Raw genomic sequence first — 20,246 nt, 5'->3', positions numbered from 1 at the left:
GAGAAGGTAAAAATATGAACCGCTAATAACATTGGGGGGAGGGAGAAACGTAGCCAGGATTAAAAATACATTCATATATAAAACCTATTAAAATTATGCCAATACTATTAATCAATCCCATATTAATGGAGAGCCCCATTCTAGCTGAGGGCGCCTGTCCCAGCGGCACGTGCTACGGCGGCCGCTACGGGACTAAAAACGGTTCGCTGGTCAAGAACACCGCCCCCCTTCCTCCCCTGGGAATCGCGCGTTCGTAGGAAGGGGGCGGGGCGTCGCGGGCAGTGACGTCGCGCCGCCGCCGCCGCCAGGGGCGGGGCTTCTCTGCGCGTTCGCTCCCTCGCGCGCGCGGGGGCCGCCTTTGTCCCGCGGCCTGACTCGGCTCGTCTGAGGGGATGCTGTCTGCGGGGAAGAAAGCGGCCGCGGCGGAGGCTCCGGTAGGCGGTGGCGGCGGCGCGGGCGGCCCGGCGGGCGATGTCTCTGCCGAAGCCCCGGCGCCCCCTCCGCCGCCCCCACCCCCGCCGCCTCCGCCCCCCCCTCCGCCGGCCCTGTCGGGCTCCCTGGGCTCCTCGGAGGGCGGCGGCTCGGGGCCCTCGGAGCGCACGCCCCGCAAGAAGGAGCCTCCGCGCGCCTCGCCGCCGGGGGGCTTGTCCGAGCCGTCTCCCCCCGCGGGGCCGGGGGGGCCCGTCGGGGCCTCCGAGACCCCCAGCATCGCCGAGACCCCCGAGGGACGCAGGACCAGCCGCCGCAAGCGGCCCAAGGTGGGTGCTCTTGCCCCGGCCGCCGCTGCCGCCCACCGGGGCCTTACCTACCCGGGGCGGCGGAATGGCTGGCTTGGGTGGGCCGGGCATCGTCTCACACGAACCGGTTTGTGAGGAAATTTATTACTTTAAAACGGTGGAGGTTCAAAAAAGCGGCTTCGGGCTCCCGGAGCGGGCTAGTGGTTTTTATTTTTATTATTTTCGCTGCACGTTCAAGCAGAAACCGAGCGGTTACTTCCTGCAAGGAGAAACGTAAAGGCCGGGCAGGCCTGTAAGTTGCAGTCCGGCTGAGCCGGGATGTTCGCTGCGTGGCCTTCAGCCAGTGAGGATGTTTCTCAGCCTGACCTACTTCCCAGGGTTGCTGTGGGGCCGAAATGGGAGCGGGGAGCGCGCCTTTTATCCACACGGGTCATTTGGGGGAAAGCGGGGAGTAAAAGAACAACGAGAATAATCGCAATAAGTAGAAGGTTGGCATTGTAGTCTTTCCCCCGTAAGTGCTGGATTCCTCCTTATTGGCGGAGTCCAAACAAAAAAAATACAAAAGTGAGATGTCAACATCTAAAGTGGTACAGCCCACTCTTAAGGATTTAAGGGGGCGGGCAGTGGTATTGTGGCACACCGTAAAGAATGGCAGTTCTTGTGGCACAGGTTTGTATAGATTAAAGCTCATATCATCAGATACAGCTGGGATCTGGCTGACGAAACAGGCCACAAACAGTCTGCAGGGCTTGCTTGTGGGGGTTGTGTGTTCTGGGTTACTACCCCTCTGGTATCTCTTGGGCATATACTACCTTCTGCTGTATGTACCATATATTGATTATCCATTATTGTTAAATAGGTTTTTTATTCCAAAACGGTACACAAGGTTGATGTGACGTCAGAAAGTAGCTGGAGCCTATGTTGCAAGGCACTAATGAATGTCATTTATTGTTTGCTTCTTAATGTGTAGGCTAGACTGCTACCTTTGTTTTACAGAAGCAGATTTAATAGTGTGCAATGCAGTAAATGCCCCAAAGCCATCTTAATAAGGAAGGGAAATAGATCCTAACAAAATCAAGGTTTTTTCCTTTTGGCTCTTGCTTTTCTAACACAAAGGATCCTTTGTGATCAAATAAAGCTTTGAAATATGTTTTGATATGTGTATATTTGTATCATGTAAGATGCACAGGGAAGATGAATATACCTTTGGAGAGCATTGTATATTTAACAATTAGACATTGATTTCATTATATGATCATCAAGACTTGAGGGTTCTACTTTCTTTAATACAGGGAAATGCTTGTAATACATACAAGGAAGTATATAACACATGGCTTGACTAGTTTTTAGCATTGATTAATTTGGGCCCTTTTCCACTCTGAGTTCTCTGCAGGGCTTACAAATAGGAATGCTTTTTTGAAATGAGGGCTTACAGTTAGATCTGTTGGTCCTTTTTAGTTTACCTGTAAAATTTATGAAGAATTATTATTTAATTTACTCGAATCAGTTTGTACAGTATAGTGGGTAGAGGACTTGAATTTTGGGAGGGCTTTGAAAACAAAAATTATGCTGTCCTTCTCCCAATGCTTCCTTATTTATGGCTAGCAGCAGCTGCACAGGAGTTGGAGCTGCACTTGTGAGGCTCAACAATGCTTTCCATCCCTTCCTGGAATCCTATGCCTTTGTAGGATTTCATATATAATGTGTAGCCTAATTTAGTTTGAGTTTATGTGACTTAGGTTGCTACAGAACCTGTACAGATCCATATAAGAAAAAGCTTCAAAACACATTATAATGTACTTAGACTGTACATAACGTGAAATCAAAGGCTAACTCATTTTTATGGCATAAAGCTTTTGTGGATTAGAATCCAATTCATCCAATTTTGTGAAGTGCTATTCTCAGATGTGTGTGGGGGTGCTGAACAGAATAAATATACCAAATAAATTAAAAAAGAATTACAGACACAGAAAATTCAGTTAAATATGTATAAGAATGATAATAATAATGATAATAATAATAATAATTTCGTATTATTTATACCCCGCCCATCTGGCTGGGTTTCCGCAGCCACTCTGGGCGGCTTCCAACAAAAAATTAAAAATACAATAAAACATCAGACATTAAAAACTTCCCTAAACAGGGCTGCCTTCAGATATCTTCTAAAAGTCGGATAGTTGTTTATTTCCTTGACCTCTGGTGGTAGGGACAACCACACAACTTATATGTAGACTGTTTTGGTTTAAAATATTTTTACAGTATTGTAAACACAAAATTAAACATATATTAACAATTTTTGTTAAAATGTGATATTAACAATTTGCCACTTATGTGAATTATTTTCATGATTATCAAAATAAGAAATAAAAAGTGTTGCCGACCCCTTCAGTATTTTCTAAATATATTATTAACTGCCGGGAAACACTAATTGCACTAATTACACAAAAATTAAGTTACAGACCGTAGCAGTCTAATGTGGACAATGTTAGAGTGAAATATAGTGTAGTTTGCATTATTTTTAATTTAAGTGGATGAAATGAGGTATTCAGTGGATAGTGGGTTAGTCGTAGAAAAAGAGAATTGCAAATTGTAGAGTGCACAAACAGGCAACAATGCGTTATGGCACTGTCTTCAGCTTGTGTGTCAGGATATACTAGTGGGTTGCAGCCTGATCTAAGGTGGGTTGCAACAGGAGCACTACCACCATGCAAATATATAGTGGGGGGAAAAGGGAGACGTCACATCCAGTCTCCCATTCCCATGGGAATCCAACAGTAACTCTGACTGTGGAATGCAAAACAATGTCTTGTGACTGCAGTTGCTGCTCAGTGAGGGAAATAGAAACCAACATCCCCAAATGTATGTTTGTGTTTAAAGTCCTGGAACGGAAAAGGTTGACCAAGGTATAGACCCAAGTGTGAGGGACTTTTGGCCCTCCAGATTTGCTGAACTACAACCCCATCATCTTTGGGATTCAACAACATGAGGTCCACAGGTTCCTTACTTTTGCTTTAAAGCGAACTGTTCAATTTACCCATGAGAATTCATTTTAAAAGTTTGTTAATCTACTTTGCCAATTTGCTTGTTCTATATTGATTGTATTGTGGGGGCATTCTGCTTACAGGTAGAATATAGAGAAATGGATGAAAGCCTTGCTAACCTTTCTGAAGATGAGTATTACTCTGAAGAAGAAAGGAATGCTAAAGCAGAAAAAGAGAAAAAGCTGCCTCCTCCCCCTCCCCCACCACCTCCTGAGGAAGAGAATGAAAGTGAGCCTGAAGAGCCATCTGGTGAGTAAAGGGCCCCCATTCAGCAGGACAACAATGGTCTTGCACATTTGAAGGCAATATGGTTGCACAGACACTCCCCCTCCACTGAGTTTAGCTTAGATTAGCTATGGCATGAAGGACTGAATGCCATCAGAAAGTATGGATGATAGGCCACACATGAGCAGCATTAATGTGACCCTGGAAAATATTATTTGCTTTGAACATGTATCTTCAGATTTATTAATCAACATCCTTAATAGAATGACTTTACTGACTCCATTGCTTCCTTACCTGGCCTTAGAGTTTCTATGCTCGCAATCATCTTTCTGTGGTCTGTTGAGAATCCCAGAAATTGGCTGATGAAATTTTCTAGCTTTGCTTTGCTAAATTGAGTCATTCTCATCTCACTCTTTTTTGTATTCTGGGTTTTCCCCCATACATTTTAGCTACTTGGCAACACGTTCAGTTGCCTTTAATCCTGTTAATAAAACTGGTTCTGCCTGGTCTAAAACTACTGTGAATCTAGATTTCTTAATAAAAGGGACACTGTGTGTGTGTGTGTGTGTGTGTGTGTGTGTGTGTGTGTGTGAATCAAGTTTTAGCTTTGTTCTCCCTCTATTAAATGTCAGAAGTATAGCTTGAGGAGAGTAAAGAGTCTCGTTTATGTCCATCCCTAAAATACTGTCTCCAACTTGTAAGAATTAGTGGTTGTGAGCCAAAGCTGCACCCTGGGGAAGTTCCTAGCTGGCTGACAAGAGTATGCCCTCTGTTGTTTCTAAAGCTGCCTATGTCAAACTTCAATTGTAGGGTGTTATGGTAGCATGAAAGCAAAATGGCAATTGACATACTACCATGTGCTTTGGGGGGCGGCAAATTTCATTCATTCTGCATAGCACACTTCCTCACAGTTTGGGCAGGGGCTGATGAGAAGCCTAAGTGGAGCTGTAGCAACCCTTTAGCCGCTGATCTCCTGGCTCTATTATTTGGGTTGAGGAGTAGGCATCAGCTGAGTGAGTACAGCTTGTTTTAGGCCACATAAGTAGGTTTCAGACAAAATGTTTTCTAATTGAACTTGTGTTCATACTTGAAAGATCCATGTGCTTACCTTCCTTGTTACATGTCATTGTCATCTGTTGCAAAAGGGGAGAGATGTCCATCTCATGCAAAATGCAAGTCTTCTGCAATTGGATATTTTTGTCATTATTTTTTTCTGCCACAAGCTTTTTCATAGCCCACATCTGCTAAGAGTTCAGCTTCATGGAGTAGATGCTAAGGACATTTCCTCTTCCTCTGGTGAAGAGGGAAGTGGATGTTTGTGCCTCTTGCTATGAGAATGGACTAGTCATACAGGGTGCGGCTTCCAATTGTCTGCAGGAGCATCCTGCACTCAATCGGAAGTTGTGTTGGACGTTTGGCTTCCAAAAAGCGTTCACAAACCGGAACACTCACTTCCGGGTTTGTGGTGTTTGGGAGCCATATTGTTCAAGTCACAAGGCATTCCTGAACCAAGGTACGACTGTATTTATGTTCAATGCCTTTCTGCTGTCAGTTATAAACATAAATATTTTGGGTTTGGTCCAACCTAAATTAGTTGAATTTGCTCACTGATTTCAAGTTAGTAATGACTTAATTTAGATTGACTTTGAGGGGTTTAGTGCAATGAACGTTGTAAATAAATAAATTAGTTTGGATCAAGCCCATTATCTCAAATTTATGAGTATTTTCTCTCCACTTTAAGGCTCCATTCTTTCCCCATTATTCATTTTAGACATTTTGCTAGCTTTAGTCCAAAGTGCTACATATCTGTACTCCTACACTAGTTCACCTGTATATTTCTTCTTAGTGACCTATTTTGCCTCCCTTTTATAGCAGATAACTAGTCACATGCCAGCCTAAAATGGTAAAATCTTCAACCTCACTGCTTTTCATACTGCCCTGGAATGCGTGCCACTCCTAAGCCAAACCATGTTCTAGTGAGAGAGTGCAGGCTTCCAAGGTGGAACTCACAGCTGCCTCCCTAGTTATTTTTGCTGACACTCTGCACTGAGCTAAGCCAAGGTCTGGTTTCACATTTTGTTTGAACAGGCACTCATGGTTAAGCATTCTCTGGACCAGGGTTTCCCAAATTTGGGTTTCCAACTGTTTTTGGACTACAACTCCTATCATCCCTAGCTAGCAGGACCAGTGATCAGGGATGATGGGAATTGTAGTCCAGAAACATCTGCAGACTCAAGTTTGGGAAACCCTGTTCTAAACTAACCATGAGGAAATAACAGACCTTGGCTACATGTGGTTGTTAGTCTGGAGAGTGCTTAACTACAAGCCTAGGTCTGGACAACACACTAAACCAAACCTTGCCTTAACTCATAGCAGCAAAAGGATTGGGAGCCAACAGGTTTGCATTATGCCATAGCTAGGCTTAGTGTGTTGTGCAAACCAGGCTATTGAGATAGGGTCTTTTTTTTGGCTCCTTTGTCAAGAACAACCATGTTCTTATGTTAATAGGACAGCAAGATGTTGAAATTACTGACCACTTCAGTGTTCTGCAGATATGCAGGAGAGCCAGAATTAGAAAAGTGAGTTGTTTTGTATGGAACATAAATTTGCTTTGTGATTTACTGAGAGAAGCTGTTTCGAAATATCCGAATAAAACGTTTTAAACTCTCCACCTGCATTCTTGTGGTTTTTGGAGCTTTCCAGAAATAAATCAGAACTTTATATTCATTTAAATAAAAGAACTTTGAAAGGTATATTTTATTATATTTTTATTTTTTAAGACCCCAACATATTTTGTGTCATTTCCCTATGTGTAAACATGGCTTTAGAGAGAAACGTTAGGGAATATTTTTAATTTTTTTGCCAGCAACTCTATAGTTGTAGTTCAATCACATGCTTTTATATTTTCCCTGCCACAAAAATGGAATGCAAATGAAATATGTTGACTTTGAAGTGAGAGTACTCTTACAAGGTCGTTATGAAGTTAATGGTACAGAAGACTTTTGTTCAGAAATAGTTTGGTTGAGAATCAGTGTGGTGGTAATAGAGTGCCAGTCTAGGACTGGGAGAGCTGGGTTCAGATTCCATGCTAGCTCCATGCAAAACACAGTTGGCTAGTCTGTGGTTTAAGCATTGCTTCCTCTGTTCTTTCTTCACAGTAATGCCCCCTGTAATTTCACAGCTTTAGTCATTATTTCACATTGCGTATGCTCCAACATAAACTGTAGATAAGACAACCCATTATTGAAGTAGTTTGCACATTACAGCAAACCATTGTTAAACTATGGTTTAAGAAGTCTGAGCATCATGATGGTGCATGCTACTTATTAACACCTGCTTTGTTCCTCTGTTCCTGTCTTTGTTGTGCTGAGAGGAAAACAAAGCAGAGGCTGGCTTTGCATTTTGTATGAATCCACTTGCTTTGTTTGTTTCCTCCAAAACATCATAGAGTACTGGTTTGCACATAACTCTAAGCTAACTCTAAGCTAGCCTCTAATTTGACACAGCAAAGGCAGGAATGGGGAAGTGGGCACGAAGGAACAGTGTGATCAGCACACTACTCATTCTTTTGTAATCAGAGATTGAATTCAATATACGCATGGTTACAAGGCAATGTGATATATATTGGTTTTGTTTATAATGTATAATGCAAAATCATGTTTCATACTGGAAGTGGGGTTGGGTACACAAGTGCTCCTGAGGTCAGCTCCCAGTTTGCAAACAATGTCTTGCAAGGAACTAGCATTATGTCTGCACAGAACCCAAGTGACTTTAGCCAGTGCTAGGAATTGGGATAGAAAAGCTTGGGGCCAAATGGCTTCTGGGACCTGGGTTGTGGGTGCCAAAACAAGACACTTCATTATTTTGATAAGCATGAATTAATATGTAATTCACATAAGTGAAATATTGGGATGGTAAAATGTGGGGAATGAAGGAAGGTGAGGACAGGTGACCCCACCTAGGCCCGAAGTTGTCCCCCCAACCAGGCCTCAAGCTGTCCAAAATTCCTTTTGTCTTCTAAAAATCCAAAACAGCTTTTCTCTGCTCTTCTCTGCTTTTCTCATAAGATGCTGTGGCAAAAGGCAAAATGTTACTTTTAAAGGCTAATGAATAGGCTCTGTCATTGCCAAGAATACTCAGGCCTGTAAACGAATCTTATCTCATTTGGTTGCAACAAATCTGAACATGCTGAACCACTCTCATTCCCCTTTCCTGGGAAGGATGCCAAGAGTCCCAAGACAGCTTTCTGTTCATGCTCAGAGGAACTCATGAGGCAAGACTCCTGAGGGAGGAGAAAGGGGTATATATGCTTGTGCACATGATTGTGAACTCGTGCATGCTTTTTGTGAACTATCACACTTGCTCCTTCTACCAGTTCATGGATGGTAGAAATAAAAGCCTTTTCTCCAAAACTATTCCTTGAGTGTCTGTTGACTCCCATTTCCCTTTCCCAGGCGCAATATTTTTCCCACCCGAGGGCAAAGCCTCATAAGGCTACAGGAAGACCCGTAAGGATAAAGAATGGGTTACCTAGGACATAAATTTAAACACACAGATTATGATTGGAGAAATATGCTTGGCCAAGCAATTTGAAATCCTGTTTTACAACTCCAAATGCTTCATAGATGTGTGTGAAATAGTATAGTCTGCTAGAAAGAAAACCTTTGCAGTAAATGTGTAGTTCTGTATTTCTGTGAAGCCCATTTTAATTGAGGGGCAGAGGAGAGTGTTGGTTAGAATTGGAGTTTGCGGGAGGCACAAGTTGTGTGTTTCCACACAATAAGTGCAAGCTGCTAGTTCACTTTTCCATAATAGAATGGAAATAATTGTTACACACGCATGCACATGTTACCTATGGTCTGTTTTCATTTTTTATGTCAGTAGTCAATAACTGTTGTGGCTGAGGAATCAGATTGAGTACCACTGTTGAGCAGGAAGCCAAGTCCCAGGACTCTCCTATCTTCTGTGCTTCTTCTCTGCCTTTGCATTCCTTTCTTAGTGCATGTGTCTTTCACTGTGCTGCCCCTTCATGTTCCATATAGAATTTCTTTCTCTATTACTTCATGGACAACTAAAAAGGGCAAAATGGGGTGGGGGGATAATATCCGTTCTTTAAAAATTCTGAGCATAATAAAGACACATGACCATATGGCCCTTGTATTTTATTGTGATCCCCTCTTCTGAAAAAGGGAGACTGGAGAGCAAAAGTGAAACAGTGCCAGGAGCAGGTCAGAAATAATTCACACGGCTTCAGTGAAGTTAACTCTTTAGTCAGAGAAACAAGGCAGCTTAGGAGGTCAGGCCTAGAGAGCACAGCAACACTGGGTATCTCAGACGAAAGAAGGAGCTAATTTATAAGTGAGAGGGTGATTTTTAAATGATTATATAAGATAAAGAAGTGATTATAGAAATGTGATAAATATGTTAACGTTATAGGAAAGTCAGAAAAGGGAGGGAAGGAGGTCGTTGCTCTTTTTGAGTAAAAATGTAAGCTTTGGATATGTATTATGAAATGAAATATGGAAAACTCAATAAAAATCATTATAATAAAAAAAAGAAAATTCCAAGGATGCAGGTTCGATCCCCTTAAGAGACAGCTGCATATTCCTGCATTGCAGGGAGCTGGACTAGATGATTCTCAGGGTCCCTTCCAACTCTTGTGATTATGATTATCCTTCCTGATAGAACTTGCCCCTAAATAATAATAATAATAATAATAATAATAATAATAATAATAATAATAATAATAATTAACAACAACAACAACAACAACAGCTTTATTGTCATTGCCCCCACAACAACAACAACAATAGCTTTATTGTCATTGCCCCCTTCGGGGACAACGAAATTACTTGGCTGCTCCATAAAAACACTAATTAAACAATACAGTATAGTACAGCAAGGAAGATTAGATGACTTTCAAAGTCCAGGCTTCCCAATCAGGGCCGAGATCGCTCTGGAGAAGAAGCTGTTCTTAAGACGGCTCGTTCTTGTCTTCATCGTCCTGTATCTCCGTCCCGACGGCAGGAGCTCGAAGAGACAGTGACCAGGATGCGATGGATCTTTTACTATGTCCAGTGCCTTCCTATGGCACCTTGTGGCATAAATCTGCTCTAAGGTGGAGAGTGGGCAGCCAACAATGCTCTCTGCTGCCTTAACAACTCTGCACAACCCCATCCTGTCCTGAGTAGTACAGCTTCCGTACCACACACATAAGCCATAAGTAAGCACGCTCTCAATGGCACAGTGATAGAAGGCAAGCAGCAGTTTCTGCGGAAGATGGTTTTTCCTTAGAATTCTCAAAAAGTACAGTCTCTGCTGTGCCTTCTTCACAAGCCCCCTTGTGTTGACACTCCAGGACAGATCCTCTTGTAATTCAATGCCCAAAAATCTGAACGTTGTTACCCTCTCCACACAGACCCCATCAATCAAAAGTGGCTGGACATTGCTCTTCTGTCTCCTGAAGTCCACCACAAGCTCCTTTGTCTTCCTTGTATTTATGAGCAAGTTGTTAGCTATGCACCACTCTGTCAGCCGCTCCACCTCATCTCTATAATCCGTTTCACCCTCCCTATTTGCAAGGACCGAAGGTCTCCTTCACATCTCCTTTTGTCTCCTCTTCCTCCAGTTCCTTTCCAAGCAATCTGAGGCTCCTTTGTCTTCAGCCTGGCTTCCTAACCAGCCTGACTCATTGCTGCCCCTATGCCCCCCTCCTCTCCAGCCTCTTTTTCTGCCTCTTGTTCTGGACTGCTCTCTGTCACAGACTCTTCCTTCTCACTAAACCCTGTTAACTCTTCAGCTTCCGACACCTCCTCCTCCTCCTCCTAGTCTGCTTCCTCTGACTACTCAGCATTGTTGCACCACCAGTCCCCTGGCTCTGAGCCTTCTTCCCTTGGGAGTTCCCCAGCTGATGCCTCTCATCACTCCTCTGCATCCAGTCAGTCTATGACAAGACAGGTGGTACCCTGGACTACTATTTGCTGGCCATTTAAACCTTGAATGTAGTAGTTGAATGAATGTAGTTCATCATTAGGATTCAATAAATCCTCTCACCTTCTCATCATACGTAAGTGCCTTTTTCCATCTGGTGAGCACCCATGCTTCAACTCAAAGCCCTGCTTTTCAGAAACTACCTTTCCCTTCCCACTTGTAGGTGCATTATCTCCTACAAGTTGAGCTTTTGTATTTTAAAATAAAAAAGTGCTTTAAAATAAAAAAAAGTGCCAACAGCACATTGCTGCTGCTTTCTTTAAAAATCTGATGGGAATGGATAGATGTTTGCCAAAGAAACAAGACATAGTCCATTCCTCTTACCTTTTTGCAAGCAACAGGGAGAAGGTGCTGCTTTCTCCCAAATGCCAACCCACAGGGAGAAAGTCAGCACTGGTTCTCTGCTAGCCCAAGCACAGGAAGGAAAGGTGGTTTCACTCTGTGTTGGGGCTTTTGCAGAAAACCCCAGCTTTGCCTCTTTGTTGCCTCTTGTAAAAACCTAAGGGGAAGAGAGTAAAGTTGCCTTTTTCATCAACTGACCTCCATTGCAAAAAGAGCCAGTAGTTGCTTTCTCTTTCTCTTATTTTTTCACAAAGAATGAGGGAAAGTGAGAAGTGGCTTCCCACCTGCAGACTGTGCTTTTGCAGAATATGCAAAGCATTGTCTTGCTGCTTCTGCCTCCTGGAAACTCGCAACAGAAAGCAAAGAAATGAGATCTTGCCTTGGCAGAGGAGAAGGGAGGGTTTCTCTTGCTTCCTATTGAGCTTATAGAGGTGGTAGCAACACAGACGATGTTCTGCTGGTGTTTTCTGCAAAACCACAGCTTGCAAGATGGAAACCTCTCCTTTCTCTTCCCCCACCCCCAGTCAGCACAAATAAAAGAAGTGTTTTTTTCTCTTTCCCCCTTGTGCTTTTGGAGGAGGCAGCACTAGGGCTGCTCAAACCCTTCTTTTCTCTGAGTTGAGGAAAGGAGGGTTCAGTACAAACACAGTAATAGTAAGCCAGCCAAAAGATGTCACCACTGTTCAAAGTGCCCTTTTCACCATATGAAACAGAAAAGATGGGGATAGTAGTTCATTGAGAATAGATAGCCATGATATGGCTCCTACTGGGTCTGATTACCAAATCCTTTGAAGTTTTACTGTGTTCAGAGTAGGCCAGAATGGTATGGTGAGCTGCTTACTGATATGTTAGTATATGGATCAAATATGCTCCCCTGTTAGCACCCATTGAGTGCACCCTGAAAGGTTATTTTGCATGTAGGAGACCTTTATTAATCATACTCGTTCAGAGAATTGGAGCTTCCCACAAGGTACTGTTTTGGAGGCATGTTGATGTAGGCGCAGCCTAGCAATGTGTAGCAGAAGTGTATTCCCAATCCTTTTCCTTTTAGAGATGAATTACATAGTTAGAAGCAGTAGAATGAAGCTCAGGCCTGGTGTGTGTGTACACGTGTACACACACACACACACACACACACACACACACCATACACACACACACACAGTGGTACCTCGCAAGACGAATGCCTCGCAAGACGGAAAACTCGCAAGACGAAAGGTTTTTTTGTTTTTTGAGCTGCTTCGCAAGACGATTTTCCCTATGGGCTTGATTCGCAAGAAGGAAACGTCTTGCAAGTTTGTTTCCTTTTTCTTAACACCGTTAATACAGTTGCAACTTGACTTCGAGGAGCAACTCATAGCACGTGGTGTGGTAGCCTTTTTTGAGGTTTTTTAAGACTTTGGTGATTTTTGAAGCTTTTCCAAAACTTTTCTGACACCGTGCTTCGCAAGATGAAAAAAATCGCAAGACGACAAAACTCGTGGAACGAATTAATTTCGTCTTGCGAGGCACCACTCTCTCTATATATATATAGTTTAGTGGTATACATACATATAACACTAAACTATAGTTTGATATTACAGGAATGATCCTGCTTCAACTCAAGTTATCCCATCTCCCATTCCTCCTCGCAGGCACGGCTAAGGAGATTTGAAGCATTCAATTCCGGTTTAAAAGAACTGTAGCTTCTTATTGCCTTCACTATGATTTATTGAAACAAGCACGGATCAAACCATGGCTTCTCACCCTGGCTTGTTTAAATAAATGGTAGTTGAAACTACGGTAATTACAGTTTGCCTTTATGACCCACAGTGACAAACTGCTGTCACTTTAAAACAACTCATCCTGGTTGTGTGCCTGGTTGTGTGGTGGGCTTATTGGGCATGCTCATTCCCATAATGTAGGGGAGAGATAATTTAAAGACTTATTTCAGGGACATGTTTTTCATGCTTCTTTCTTAGGATCTCTTGAAAGTTCTAAATCCTGTAGTTCAGTTCTTTATATGTGACAACAGTACGTTTATGGGTGAATGCTAGCACAGTCAGCATAAATGTTATTTAGTATTTGTGTAGTTGTAGCCTGCATATAGAGTCAGTGAGTTTCTAGCCTTAATATGTTTGTAGCTTATGGAAGAGAAGTAAGGTAGCATCAGATTGGTTCATGTTTCCAAGCAAGACTTGGCTAAGCCGTAACAGATCCTTGGTGTTTCAAACCCTTGGCTAGACTGTCCATCTACATATTCCTCCTACTGGTCACAGGAAGTATTATCTTTATTTTGTACTAATCTGTTTAAAAAATTGTTTCATAAATTTTTAACAGCCAGGTGCCCTGCCAATACGGTGTATATCTATTGCTCACGCCCCGCAGGAGTCTGACAAAGGGTTCCAACCACAAGGATGAAGCGTTAGAAGATTGCAGAGTGTGATGCCCTTGACCCACATTCCAGAAGATGGAATTCTCAGGAAATGTCCCCTCACTAGTTGGTGAACTACTAAACCTGAATCGCCAGCTATCAGGCCTTCATGTCCCCAAATGACTTGAACTTGTGGAGCAAGGTCCCTGAGATCTCCTCTTTCCTTCCACAGGGCAAGCAGGAGGACTTCAAGACGACAGTTCTGGAGGGTATGGAGACTGCCAAGCATCAGGTGAGGGTGGCGTTTGATGCTTGCCACTTTGTAGCAAGAGCCCCCAAAATCAGGGATTGATGCTTGCAAGTGCATGTGTGTGTGGGGGGGGGGTGCTCAGGTTTTAGCATGAGGTGGAGGAGAAATCATTTGCCCACTGAAAAGGAGGGATTTCTATTGCAGCTGGAGAACATGATGGGAAATGAAAAGAACTCTGAAATTCATTGGACCCTAACCCTAACCCCTTCCCTGTGTTTGGTAGAGAAAACAGAGTCACTTTACAAGTTGAAGGGGGAGTTAGACTCCCTCCTTTCGGAGCTGTAGGACTTTTTGCACAGTGTGACTCTGAGTGGGATTCCAAGGAATGATATTGAAAGGAATATCTTTTTTCTAGTTAGTTGCTGTATGTTTACATAGAATTAGGGAGGAAAGCCCCATGAACTTTGTGAGACTTAATTCTCAGTAAACATGCAGGAGGACTTCAAGTGGATAGTTCTGGAAGGCATGTGGACTCTCCTTCCTTGGAGGTTTTCAAGCAGAGGTTGGATGGCCATCTGTCATGGATGCTTTAGCTGAGATTCCTGCATTGCAGGGGTTGGACCAGATGACCCTTGGGTCCCTTTCAACTTTACGATTCTATGATTCTGTGCATAGGATTGTATTGTAAGTGATATAATAAGCTCAGGGTATGCAGACTGTTTTAGTGTGGTTTCTTTAAGAACACCTCAGACAGTTCCAGTTGATGCACATGGACTAGAATTTATGTCTAAGAAACCACAATTTTGAAAGCTCTTTTTGGTTCATGAAACAAAATCTATGGAGTTGGCTCTAGGTACATTTGAAATTGTAAAACCAGTGCCGATAAGATGTGGTTTCTAGATACGGTAGATTTAGGGGTGCATAGTTTTCAATTTTTTCTTCAATTCATTTGCAAACCAGTGCATGTTTTAGATATATGACTTCTTCAGCTTCACTGATTTGTGTGAGTGGTGGAGCAAGAGAGCAAGATGTAAATGATTAGAAATTCAGCCTGAAATCTCCATGGTAGACATGTCAGAAGTCAGACAGTTCTTACTTTGAAATGTATTGTAAGCATTTTAAGTACTGCTTGAAAGGTCTGCAGTGTTGTCTTTTGAAAGAGTGGGCAGGGGAAATGCTTGGCTGCATTTCTGATGCAGTTTGATGAAGCTTTAAAGATTTAAGGTTTGTGTACAAATATTTCAACGGGTTTTTTTTCCTTTCATGTCTCAACAAGGTGTTATATTTGTATGTGCGATTATTTTGAGTCCTTAAGTGGAGACTGCCCTAAATCATTTTTTCTGAATTTGGGGTAAGTGGGTCATTTGCTTGTTAAATTGTATCCTGCTTTTCTTTCATAGAGGAGGGAGATCCAACATATTTGGGTTTCCCGGGCAGGCTGCTATTCAGTGCTTGCCTGGCCGACCGCTAAGCGTCAGACTTCAAAAATGGAACTGTGTCAGTACGTTTGTTTTGTTTTCTGGGCAATCTTTTGGAAGGCAGGAGTTAACACACATAAGCCAGATATGCACCTTGATTCAGGCCACATGATGGTATCATTTCCAAGTCATGCATTAGAAGTGGATTTCTGTCATTGCCAGAGATTGGTGTGACTAATTCCTACCCTCAAACTTTAGGAACCAGCCAGAGATGGAAAAACTCAAGCTCAAGGGCCAGCCAAATGGTGATCTCCACGCCCTTGGGTTTCTGCCCAGACCACAGCCCTCACTGCTCTACGCCCTCCACTGATTTTACCTGGCTGGAATGTATGTTTGGTCTGTGATAATACCTTTTGCTTTCCTGGATGGAGAGTATTGTGCATCTAGCCACACCTACACTTCGGCCATACCCAGCCACTTGTGTGTAGCCCGCAGAAGATCACACATGGAGTGTTGCCCTCAGGCAGAAAAGGTGCCCTGGTTCTACTTCAGACCCATGGGACCCTGCTAGCATTTTCTTTTTCATATACAGTACTTGCATTTTGGTTGAATGCTGCTAGGGTATATTTTTGTCTTTGGCATAACTGCGCACATTGACATAGAGGAGCTTGCTTTATGAATTGCTATTCCAAACAAAACATTTGAAAATAGTTTCACCTGTATCAGGATTTATTTAGCTGGCTCCACACCAGGAAGACTTTCTTAAGTGAAATCTGAAAGCTGTTCATCATACAGTGGTGCCTCGCAAGACGAAATTAATTTGTTCCGCAAGTTTTTTCTTCTTGCGAGTTTTTCGTCTTGCGAAGCACGGTTTCCCATAGGAATGCATTGAAAATCAATTAATGCGTTCCTAGGGAAACCGCTTGCCAGGCTGGCGGTGCGGAGAAGGGCTTTTCTCCCCACCGCAAGCCTTCAGGACAGGTACGGGAACAGAGGGGAAGGCGCGCAGCGCTTTCCCTCTGTTCCCGGGGCTTGCGTGGGAGGAGGGTTTTTCCTCCCCACCGCCAACATTCAGAACAGCATTCTGAATGTTGGTGGTGGGAAGGAAAACCCTCCTCCCACCCCAAGTCTTCAGGAAAGCCATCCGAAGCTGGGCGGCGGGAGAAGGCGTTCCCGCCCCGCCGCCCGGCTTCGGAGCTTCGTTCCAATGCCGGGCGGCGGGAGGAGGCGTTCCCGCCCCGCCGCCCGGCATCGGAGCTTCGTTCCAAAGCCGGGCGGCGGGAGGAGGCGTTCCCGCCCCGCCGCCCGGCATCGGAGCTTCGTTCCAAAGCCGGGCGGCGGGAGGAGGCGTTCCCGCCCCGCCGCCCGGCTTCGGAGCATCGTTCCGAAGCCGGGCGGCGGGAGGAGGCGTTCCCGCCCCGCCGCCCGGCTTCGGAGTATCGTTCCGAAGCCGGGCGGCGGGAGGAGGTCCGAGGACAGTGGGGAAGACGCGCTGCGCTTCCCCGCTGTCCCGGAGATTTCCCTATGGGCTTTCGTCTTGCGAAGCAAGCCCATAGGGAAATTCGTTTTGCGAAGCGCCTCCAAAACGGAAAACCCTTTCGTCTAGCGGGTTTTCCGTCTTGCGAGGCGTTCGTCTTGCGGGGTACCACTGTATTGATCTATATTAAAATGTGCACTGTGCTGCTGATTATATTCTACACACTTTTGACTTGATTTACAAGTCACTTCCTCAGTGTACAATGAGTTCCTGAGCAAGATAAAGCAGATGTGTCTCTAACATAGGGACTTAGAAACTAGTTCTTTGTTGTTACACTGAACTGTGTGTTGACAGCTGCTCTGTGCTAAAGCACCCATGCTTAAATAACCTGCAAGTTTGTACGCTTCCTTATTTTGTGTGTTTCTGTCATACAATTTTAAGCTTAACTGCAGGTATAAGGCCTAGAGATCTGATTACTTAAAATAAAATTGAAACATCTCAAGATACTGAATTATGTGGCAAAAACCAAATTTCAGCAATTGCACTCTGTGGCAGCAAATAATTGAACATTGCATTGTAACAAATACCTTTCCAAAATATGTAACCATAATGCTCTTGCAGCTGAAAGAGACTGATTTTCATCGAGGAGAACACGATGCTGGACTTAGATGGGAAGATCTAGCACAACTCTTTTCTGTTTAATTTGGGTAACTAGTAGACTGCAGCTTCTCAAATCTCCTGGCTGGATTTATATATTTTTAAAATACAAATGTGCTCTTGGGAGCTTGCCGTGTTATGAATATTTATGTAGTGAATGTGTTAACCACCCTTCATGACAAAACTGCCGGTGTCTTATGTGGCTACAGCAGGCGGTTGCCAATGTGCCTGCATGCCCTCCTCTGGCACCTACGAAGGGTCTAAATAAATATCCCCTCAAAAATCCACAATGCACGGGAGACGGTGTTCCTCTTGGCACTAGCTTGACCTCATAAACATGCTCCCATTTCTTGGATGGCAGTGTTAGTCACCCACTTCTGTTTCATTCTGAACAGAGGAGAAGTACAAAGTGCTTCTCTCTGTAAAGCTGGTGTACGTTTCATTTCCCCATCGATGTGGGGCATGCCGGTACCATTGTGTTGTCCTGTCTTTATTCTGTTCTTTTAGATGTGGCAGCCATTTTGTGTTATGCTACCACCACCACAATTTTGTACTATGCCATGCCCTACTGAAGCCATTTTCTGACTGGTGCCCTTGGCACTTCCTCAAAATTCCAAATGTGCTCTGTAGATTTAGTTGGCAAAGGCAATTGCTCCATCCTCAGGATGCCCACTGCAAAGTTCTTTCCTGATTTTTCAGCATATTTGAGAGAAAATGAGGAGGAAGGGAGTTCCCCTCCCCTCCGTGTTGTGGTTTTCCAGAAAGCAGAAGCTTTGAGGGCAAACTGTGCAGGAAATGAGATAAGACCCTGTTCCTTGACCAAGTCTATACAGCACAGGCAGAAGACAACTGGGATTGGGGGCTGTCAGGGTGGCAAGGAAGGGACTGGTGACTACTATGAAGTCAATGCTTCAGTGTGGATATATGTTTGAAGGTACAAGGTTGGAATGTAGTTACCTGAAGCAAGCTTTAAAAGGTACAGAAAACTTGCAAGAAGAAAAGGTACCCCTGGGAGAAACAGTTACCAAGGGAAAGGAAGGTGAAGCAAAGCTTGTGGCGAGCAGGAAAAGGAAAGTTTGCTTACCCAGCCACAACTACAACCCAACATTATGGCCATATTTGCAGGCACATTCCTACCATTGGGGGAGATCTTGCTAAGAATATTTATAATATCTGTATCCAGTTATCTGAAAGGTAGGGAGGGCTGCCATACTTTATCTAACCAATTGAGCTAACTGAGTCCTATTGTTTTAGATTTCCATTCTGTTGTTCCCCACAGAAGATTAGGTTAACCAGTGGGGTATAACACCCGTCACTTCAGTCACATTTCTTCCTTAAAGGTAAAGGTACCCCTGCCCGTACAGGCCAGTCTTGCCAGACTCTAGGGTTGTGCGCTCATCTCACTCTATAGGCCGGGAGCCAGTGCTGTCCGCAGACACTTCCGGGTCACGTGGCCAGCGTGACAAGCTGCATCTGGCGAGCCAGCGCAGCACACGGAACACCGTTTACCTTCCCGCTAGTAAGCGGTCCCTATTTATCTACTTGCACCCGAAGGTGCTTTCGAACTGCTAGGTTGGCAGGCGCTGGGACCGAACGACAGGAGCGCACCCCGCCGCAGGGATTCGAACCGCCGACCTTTCGATCGGCAAGTCCTAGGTGCTGAGGCTTTAACCCACAGCGCCACCTGCGTCCCCAATTTCTTCCTTAGTTGACTCATTTTCTCCCAGGTTTAGTTTGTCCTCTGAATGTGTTTTCAGCAGTGCCAAACTGAAATGCGTTTTCAGTTGTCTTGTGTCAGTCTGAAGAGCGTGGTCTGTTTATCCCTAACTCATCATTTAGAGCTGTTGTTATTGCGCTTCCAGGAGACATTTATCAGTGCATTTGTCACTACATGTCTGCCATCATCTCTTGGGATTGTTCTACACAGATATTAGCCAGTAACCTTTACACAAGGCTTGTTCTTAGTCCTGCAGGTGTTGCTTATTGTCCAGATCACTCATTGTATAAAGGCACAGAGTATTTGGGCAGAATTCAGTAACTTAGCTACTGAAATTTAAGTTAAAGCTATTTTGTTTTTAAGAAACTTGCACAAGTTAAATTTAGCTTTAATGGCATAATATGTATTAGAAAAGCAATTTATTTCACTCATCACATTACAACTTGTAAGTCCATACTGTGTCCCTAATATTGTTAAGATGCCAAGTTTTTCCATTTTCAGTGTAGTGCAAATACTTAGGCTGTCATTATAAGTTTGCATATTCAGCCTGAATTCCTAGAAATACTTAATAGGGAATACAATGAACCTTACTTGGATTCAGTGGACCTTACTTCTGAATAAGCATGCATAGGAGTTTGCTTTCAGTTATATTCCTATTGATTACAGTGGATAATGATCTACATTCAACTGCCTCAATGAACATTTGAGCAGTCATGTAAATTATTTGTAGGATTTTAATCTTATGCACTCAGGTCTGTGTTGAAGCATCAGTGTAGAACCAATGACTAGATCTGTATTTTGTGACCTTTTAGCACTTTAGCTGTTTTTATTTCTGAAGAACTTAATACCTAAATAATGCTCATTCTTGCAATAGGAATGAGTGTTATTTTTAGGGCATTTTATGAATTCAGAGAAGCCGTCTGTTAATTGCACATGAAGTTGTTGCAGAGTTTTAGCCCACCCACTTTTTGGTAGGTGACATTAAAAACAAAAAACATTTCAATATAAACCTGCAGTTGTTTTTACTTCAGTCTTTATT

General features: G+C 43.6%; 1 protein-coding gene across 1 annotated transcript in view; it reads left to right on the top strand.

The window, feature by feature from the left end:
- The first annotated feature begins 365 nt into the window (after positions 1 to 365).
- The window catches only part of KDM1A (lysine demethylase 1A), a 39,765-nt gene continuing 19,884 nt past the window's right edge, over positions 366 to 20,246 (top strand). The window contains exons 1-3 of the mRNA XM_028742723.2: positions 366 to 758; positions 3,862 to 4,027; positions 13,921 to 13,980. Coding sequence (XP_028598556.2) covers positions 393 to 758; positions 3,862 to 4,027; positions 13,921 to 13,980 — 592 coding nt within the window. The 5' untranslated portion in view covers positions 366 to 392. The remainder of the gene's footprint in view (positions 759 to 3,861; positions 4,028 to 13,920; positions 13,981 to 20,246) is intronic.

This window comes from Podarcis muralis, chromosome 7 (assembly GCF_964188315.1).
Source record: "Podarcis muralis chromosome 7, rPodMur119.hap1.1, whole genome shotgun sequence".
Taxonomy (NCBI): domain Eukaryota; kingdom Metazoa; phylum Chordata; class Lepidosauria; order Squamata; family Lacertidae; genus Podarcis; species Podarcis muralis.
The sequence above is the reverse complement of the archived record's forward strand: the minus strand, read 5'-3'. Positions and strand labels throughout refer to the sequence as shown.